Source organism: Copadichromis virginalis, linkage group LG5 (assembly GCF_057382275.1).
Source record: "Copadichromis virginalis isolate Kocher_CV1m ecotype Utaka linkage group LG5, C_Virginalis_male_GT1.1, whole genome shotgun sequence".
Classification (NCBI taxonomy): Eukaryota; Metazoa; Chordata; class Actinopteri; order Cichliformes; family Cichlidae; genus Copadichromis; species Copadichromis virginalis.
The window spans coordinates 27,572,956-27,581,264 of record NC_140622.1 but is presented as its reverse complement, the minus strand read 5'-3'; the positions used below and the strand labels follow the sequence as shown (position 1 = coordinate 27,581,264).

The window sequence follows — 8,309 nt, the reverse complement described above, 5'->3', positions numbered from 1 at the left end:
CAGCATTGGCCCACAGCTCATTTAAGTTTGAGACCCCTGCTTTAGAGGTAGAGGTGCATTTGCTATTTCTCTTTTTGCTGTATAACCAGCCTCCCAGTAGTCCTGCCTACTTTCTTCAGCTCCCTCACTATCCCACTTTCTCCTTATATATATACTGTATGTATGTATACTTATCCATGATATTAATATAAATCTGACCAAAATCATACTATAATACAATACACATAAAACATAAAAATATAGAGATAAAGTAATAATAATGAAAAAAAAACTTTTATTATTAATTAATTAAAATGCTACTATGATAACAGGCAAGCTGAAGTCAGAAGGTTCCACCTTCCTCATCCACATTAGGCAGCATTAGGGGACCACGAGGGAACAAATTCTCCGCCAAGCTGTAGAATCCATGTAGCACGCAGCAGCTCAGGCCACTGCGGGACTCCGCAAAGTCCGAGGTCCTGTACCACCAACCAGCCTCCCCATCGTAGCGCTCCACAGAACACGTAGGGTGATAGCCATTATATCCTCCGACCACAAAGAGCTGGTCATTCACAACTTCAATTCCAAAGTGGCTGCGAGGGTGATGCATAAATGGCAGGACGCGCCATCTGTTGGTGATAGTGTTGTAGGCCTCAACAATACGCAGTGGGGTGTACCCATTAATGGTGCCACCAACCTGGGAGTGGGAGAGTGGCATGAGTTCATAGTTTCAGAAGAAAGAAGTACCACTGAATAAAAAAAAACTATGAAATACAACTCTTTCGGACATTTTTTTCCTCACTGCAATGCTGCTAGTGGCCACTAGGAAAAATTTGTTAGTAAGTCTGAATGACTTCTCTGTATTCACGTTCTAACCTTCAGCACTTTAAATGACATAACCCCAGTGACCAGAGTCTAAATGAAGCTCCTGAGAAAGGAACATGAAGTAAAGGAAGAAGAAGACATGCAACAGACAACAAAGCACCAGGATAGTTTTTAGATTTGACAACTACCGTGGGGGGACTGTGGATGATTTATGTCATGCAATCTATGCCCTATAATGCTAAAGTCGGATTCATGGTGGTATGTTTCTTTCAGCTTGTGTAAGTGTTTGGCTATGCACAGTTCATGATTTTATGTATGCAATCTACATTAACTACTAAGCAATGCACTGGGAGCTGTGCCGAGGCTCAGTTTAAGAGAAATAACAATTATTTTAAACTGTGAATCTTGCAAAGTTACTCTAGAGTACAATAAAATTACTGTGGTACACTTACTGCATATATCTGGTTTTTGTAAGCAATAACTCCTAGGCCTCTTCGGCTGCACATCATGGGAGCAATTGTGGTCCACACGTTGGTGTCTGGATTGTAGCATTCAGCTGTAGGGAGGCTATAAGTTTGATAGAAACCCCCACAGATATAAACCTGTAGAAAGGATTAAGAGAAATTAACCTGCGGTAAAAGGAAGCATCTGAAAGGGAAAGTAGCTAATTATCCATGAAGAGCTAGTCAGAGTTTGGTAGGCAGGTTCAGGAATAAAGATATATTATCTAATAGCGGAAAACGAAATGGAATATCAACAATTACTGCATTTTTACAGGACATACAGAGAGAGGTTACAAATTCAAGGAAAAATAATTGGAAAACAGTTTAAGGGCGTATGTTATCTCTTTAATAGTGGCTTTGTTTGGGTCCACCTTGGAGAGAAGTGTCAAATCAATAGAATGGTGCTCTAAATGAAAGAAAAATCTCTATTCTGATGGGAGTGGTTGCTTCTGGGATGATATTACACCATTCACTGAGCCTGAAAAGTCATTAAATTGTTCCTATAGTCTGGCTTAAAGAAACATGTTGTTAGACTGAACAATGAAGTGAAAACAACATAGTTTGGTCACTGCTTTCAGTCATGTCTCCTTGCACCTACCTTTCCATGCAGAACTGCGGCACTGGCTGCAGCTCGCTTTGCATTCATTCTTGCCACGAAGGTCCACTGGTCAGTCTCAGGCTTGTAGCACTCAACACTGCTCAGGGAAATTTGTCCGTTGAAGCCTCCCATGGCGTAAATGCATCCATTCAGCACAACAACGCTGACATAGCACCGGGCATTGTACATGGGTGTCACAAGTTGCCATGTAGAGCTGCTGAGATCAAGTCTTTGCACAGTTTTCAAGTTAGTTTCACGGTTGCAGCCACCAATTAAGTAGACAAAGCCGTCCAGCGTAACGGCTCCGTGGTGAGCACGATGAATGTCACAGGCCACAGTGGCCCAGCTGTTGGTTCGGTAATCATATGCCTCATAGCTGCATCGTGCAGTGGAGCGATTTTTGCCTCCAGTGACCAATAAGATGGAAGAAGGCAGACGTGGCCGGCTCAGCAAGCTACTGTAAATGAATTGTGGACGTCTGTTGAGACCACGAGCTTGAAACACCTCCACTACTTCATTGATGATGGACATGCATTTAGCATTGTTCTTTATCATGGCATTGTTCATGACGCTGTTTTGGAAGTATTCAGAGGTCATCAAGGTGAGACGTACCTGGATAAATAAAGAATGAGGGGTTAAGGCAAAGGTGTCAGGCTAATTTTTAACTAAGTCACATGTAGCCTAATGTGATCTCATAATGACCTCAATGAAAAAAAGTCACTCCTCTAAAAAAAAATTTCCTTTAAGTGTAAAAAAAAATACAAGTGCGTTGTGGAATCACACTGATTTTCACACAAAATGATCCAATTGCTGACTAAACAGATTGTAATTCAAATTAAACCACTAGTGGGGAGCAATTTAACATATGTGTTGATATGTTTTCAGATATAATATTCTGCTGTTATAACATTTGACATTTCTTTTTAACTGTAACCCCATTTTATGCTGACTTACTTTACGATCATGTGGTACTATCTGGTATTACATGAAGTCACCAGGCCAGTTATGGTGCCTGGACTACATGTTTTATTAAGCTGACTACAGCTACAGTTGATTTGTGGTTAAGTTACCTTGGGCAGCAGCACAGAGATACTTCCTTGTCTTTGGTCAGGCATATGGTCAATCCACAAGAGGATGACTTCAAATGCTCTGTTTTCACATTTCACGTTGAGGTGATCGCTCTCAAGTACAGCGGCTAGCTGCTGCTCAGAGAAATCAAGCAGCTCCTCTGTGGTCCCGATGATTTCTTCAAAGTGATGCAGGATGTAGAAGAAGGCCTTTTTCCTCAGTTCAGGGCAGTAGTAGAAGTTCACCAACTTCCAGATGCCAATGCAGTTCTCCGGAGACAGCTGTTCCTCCAGAAAGAAGCAGCAGGCCTGAATTATCCCCGGGACCAAGAACTGGTCTGCAGCTGCTAAAATGGGCACCACGTTATCCTCTGTCAGAGGAACAGATTTGGTGTAGGCGTAATTGATGATGACGGCCATCATCTCAGATGACACGCCGGGGATGGTGTACATCCACTTCTCCGGAGTGGCCCAGGCTCCAGTGAAGAGAGTGCTGTGGGATTTAGAGGACATCAGGTTTTCAGGAAGTATATTTTATAAAATTAGTTTAGTACTAGATTATGCTTTAGTATTAAAAATAAAGCTTACATTTAAGTAAAAAACATTTTCTCCAGCTGAAATATTAATGTACACATTAATGAATTAGTAACTGCAATCTAATATAATGTCTTGATGCATGCATCATCCAAGTAAGAAAATCCCAAAAAAGTTGATTCTGTTCATCTGGACGTAACGTTTTCAGTGGGAGAAATATTTCATCACTCATCCAAGGGACAAATTCAGTGTAATAATAAAATGTTTATGTTTGTGCAATATGAGAACCTTCACATTAGGTACCTTAAGTATATCTGAACACAAAAACTTTTGTTTCTCTTCTTTACTCAGTGGAATTATCACTTACTTAAATATGTGAAGATATCCTGTAGTCAGAGTAAAAGCAGATTTAGAAATGTGATGGAATTCAAGTGCCCACAGATATATTAATGGTCATTTATTGTTCTGACCAAACTCCATTTCTAGCTGGTTCTTCAATGATACACAGATTTGCAACCCTACCAACAGGAGAAGGTGCAAAAGGTCACGACAGGTCCTGACAGTTAAAAATGTACCAATCCTGGAAACTATTAGGGTATTGCACTCTGATGCATCTGCACACAATTAACCTCCAGTGAGTGTGTCGCCACTTCCAGGGTGGTTCTTCTTGTAGGTGTGGTTACATCAAAGTGGTGCACAAATAAAAAAGGTGGCTGCACAAAAGACTTTTTACACGTATATGTGACTGTGGGGTTTTTTTGTTTTGTTTTTTGGGGGGGTTTTTAATCTCAAAGGACCCCTAGATATTCACAAATGAAAAACCGAGTTTGTTTGGTTTTAGTTTGTTTTGGGGGTTAAAAGCAAATAAACAGGAAAAAGTGCCCTTTGGCTTTGCATGAGTAAAATTTCAGGTGCTCCTTGATACATATTCAAAAAAAAAATATATATATATACACTCAACAAAAATATAAACGCAACACCTTTGTTACTGCTCCCATTCCCCATGGGATGGACGTAGAGACCTAAAATTCATTCCAGATACACAATATAACCATCCCTCCCAAACAGTGGTCACAAATCAGTCCAAATGTGTGGTAGTGGGCACATCTGCTATATTGAGATAATCCATCCCACCTCACAGGTGTGCCACATCAGGATGCTGATCTGACATCATGAGTAGTGCACAGGTGTACCTCAGACTGCCCACAACAAAAGGCCACCCTGGAATGTGCAGTTTTTTGCGCTATTGGGGGTCTGGGGACCCAGAACCGGTCAGTATCTGGTGTGACCACCATTTGCCTCATGCAGTGCAACACATCGTCGCATGGAGTCTATCAGATTGTCAATTGTGGCCTGTGGAATGTTGGTCCACTCCACTTCAATGGCTGTGCGAGGTTGTTGGATATTCGTGGGAACTGGTACACGCTGTGGTATACGCCGGTCAAGCACATCCCGAACATGCTCAATGGGTGACATGTCCGGTGAGTATGCTGGCCATGCAAGAACTGGGACATTCTCAGCTGCCATCTGCCCTGAACAATGTGAACCATGATTCATCCGTGAAGCGCACACCTCTCCAACGTGCCAGACGCCATCGAATGTGAGCATTTGCCCACACAAGTCTGTTACGGTGACGAGCTGGAGTCAGGTCAAGACCCCGATGAGGACGACGGGCATGCAGTTGAGCGTCCCTGAGACGGTTTCTGACAGTTTGTGCAGAAATTGTTTGGTTGTGCAAACCAATTGTTCCAGCAGCTGTCTGGGTGGCTGGTCTCAGACGATCTTGGAGGTGAACCTGCTGGATGTGGAGGTCCTGGGCTGGTGTGGTTACACGAGGTCTGCGGTTGTGAGGCCGGTTGGATGTGCTGCCATATTCTCTGAAACGCCTGTGGAGACGGCTTATGGTTGAGAAATGAACATTCAATGCACGGGCGACAGATCTGGTTGACATTCCTGCTGTCAGCATGCCAATTGCACGCTCCCTCATTGCTTGTGGCATCTGTGGCATTTTGCTGTGAGACAAAACTGCACATTCCAGGGTGGCCTTTTGTTGTGGGCAGTCTGAGGTACACCTGTGCACTACTCATGATGTCAGATCAGCATCCTGATGTGGCACACCTGTGAGGTGGGATGGATTATCTCAATATGGCAGATGTGCCCACTACCACACATTTGGACTGATTTGTGACCACTGTTTGGGAGGGATGGTTATATTGTGTATCTGGAATGAATTTTAGGTCTCTACGTCCATCCCATGGGGAATGGGAGCAGTAACAAAGGTGTTGCATTTATATTTTTGTTGAGTGTATATATATATATATATATATATGCTTTGAATAAATACTTTTTTCTTGATAAAATGGAAATTTAATTTGGTTAAAAAGATATTACAAGGACATTTAACACTTCTATGATCATGCAAATTTTTGTAGAAGTTTTGCTGCAAGACAAAAGTTGTCTCCATCATGGTTTTAAGGTAGACTTTTTGCAGTGCTGACTTCAAGTTTCAACATGCCATACTGTGTAATCTGTTGGACCAGGATTCTTTCCCATACCACATGTTGTAATACCACAACAAATACTCCCATTAATCGTAAGCCTTGAGGAACTTATGTTGTCACACATACCACAGTCGGTATAGTGAAGGTCAAACAACCAAGAAAGGCTGACCAAAACAAATTTCTAAATCAGGGGTCTCAACCTCGTGGCCTGCGGGCCACTTGCGGCCTACGTCACCCCTACTTGTGGTTCGTATATTGATGTGAAGAAATATAATGCAGTTTGGCCCTTGAAGTTACTTTTTTTGTTAGGGAGGATTTGTTTGTTGTTGAGTGCAATGTTAAAATAAGTTCTTTAAAAAGCAAATCATTATTTAATATGAAGGCAATATGAGCAGAGAATAGATACATGTTGAGGGATTGGCTGTGTTAGTTCAGTGAGAGAGTTTTTGTAAAGAAAACAATCTTCACTAGCAGTTAAAAGCTAATGTGAATGCTTATGTCTGCATTTTTATTTTGTTAAACACGAACAAAACTATTGCAGAAGTCCTGCCACATGTCTGGCCAGAAAGAGAGTACCAATTTGTTTATTTGGTAGTTTAATGAAAGACTTTAGTTAATTAAGAGTGAGAGAAAAACATTTCAGTTCACGTTTTTAGGTGGTTTTTTTTTTTGTTACACAATATTTCAAATTTAAAAAAACAAACAAAACACTACATTTTTGGAAATATTTGTGGGTTTTTTCTTGTTTGTTTTTTTGCACTACTTTTTGCACTACGGAAGCAGCCATCCAGGGAGGTGACAGTGCCCACAGCTCATTTAAGTTTGAGACCCCTCTTCTAAATAGAAAGAAGGACTTGAAAATTATGACTTAAACTGTATTTTGTATTAGTTTTCACAATCAGAGACATTATGTACCTTTGAATTTGGTTACTCACGGAGTTTCTTGCTGATACTTTGTTCCTGCTGAGATAACCTACTCACCAAAAGTATGAGCTGCAGCTACTGAGGATGATCTTGTGGGCGTCAAACATAACATTGTCCACTACGAGCACCACATCACACAGTTTTCCATCCAGATGGAATTTGTTCAGGGCTGTGCATACCGAGTCGCTCATCTTTTTCTCCATTTCTCTTCTGTGAAAATTTAAGTCTGTGCAAGTTTTTCCCTGTTCTGTCTTCTTCGACATGTCTATTGGTAACCAGGTCAGCTTAGTAAAGTAAATCTATGAAGAGTTTTTTTTTCAGTTGGAAGTGTGAGCCTGTGAGTTTTAGAATGTTACAATATGAGATCACAGAAAATCATCAAAATGTGTTACATCACTAACTAATTTACATCCATTTAAAAAATAATAATTAAAAAAAACCTAGAAGAATGATGAGGACTAACTGAAACAAAACAGTGTACTTTTCAAACTAAACTACATTCCATTTAAAGTAAACAGGAAAACATTTTTAAGGGAAGTAAGGGGAAAAAAACTTCAGAAAAAACATTTTGTTCTAGTGAATTTTTACTGATACTGAGGTGTCTGTGTTGCTAGTTTAATCCTGTCTGCAGTCTCCTACATTTGACACTTTTTGCCTGTCACACAGCCAATCTTTAAAAGTAATACCTATTCTGAACTTTGAAAATCTTTTCACTCACAAATACTGACCTAACTAACAGAAATGTAAAAGAAAAATTATCTATTTTAAGTGTTAGACTAGTGCTGTTACTTCGTTTGGCCACAAGATGAAGCTGTCTCATACAATACAAGATACATATTGAGAGTCCAAGTAAGAACATACACAGCAGGGTACCACTTTTCTCTTTTTTATTTATTTGTTTTTCTTTTCTGGACTTCCTTGTCTTCTCTGCCGTCCATCCTCTTGCCTGTGGTGTCTCAGCTAGGACATAACAGGAGTGTACAGATATACACAGGCAGACAGCCATTGTTCCCCGGATTTGGAATATTTGACTGTGAAGTGCAGACCCGTCTACATACCTCGCGAGTTTACTGTTGTCATGGTAACGGCCGTGTATGTACCACCCGATGCTAATGCTAACTCGGCCATGGAGGAGCTGCACAAGACAATAAGCAATCAGCAGAATTCCCATCCAAACGCAGTGCACTTTATAGCTGGGGACTTCAACCATGCTGATTTAAGGTCAGTATTCCCCAGATTTGAACAGCATATTAAATGTGCAACGAGGGGGAAAAACACATTGGATAAAGCCTGCAGCAACATCCAAAAAGGTTAAAGAGCAACCCCTCTACCAGATCTAGGTTTGTCAGACCACATGTCCATGCTGCTGATCCCTGCA

General features: G+C 40.9%; 1 protein-coding gene across 2 annotated transcripts; it reads right to left on the bottom strand.

The window, feature by feature from the left end:
* Positions 1-254: 254 nt before the first annotated feature.
* On the bottom strand, positions 255-7,265 carry LOC146709941 (kelch-like protein 10). Of its 2 annotated transcripts, none has more exons than XM_085457178.1 (5): positions 6,989-7,265; positions 2,976-3,465; positions 1,906-2,517; positions 1,257-1,406; positions 255-676 (listed from the first exon to the last, which is right to left on the bottom strand). In XM_085457178.1, the coding sequence occupies exons 1-5, from the start codon at positions 7,192-7,194 to the stop codon at positions 323-325; spliced, it is 1,812 nt and encodes a 603-aa protein (XP_085313304.1). In that variant the 5' UTR covers positions 7,195-7,265; the 3' UTR covers positions 255-322. The 2 variants fall into 2 exon arrangements, with proteins under 2 accessions (XP_085313304.1, XP_085313305.1); XM_085457179.1 differs by lacking the exon at positions 6,989-7,265 and adding an exon at positions 6,923-6,979.
* Positions 7,266-8,309: the final 1,044 nt, after the last annotated feature.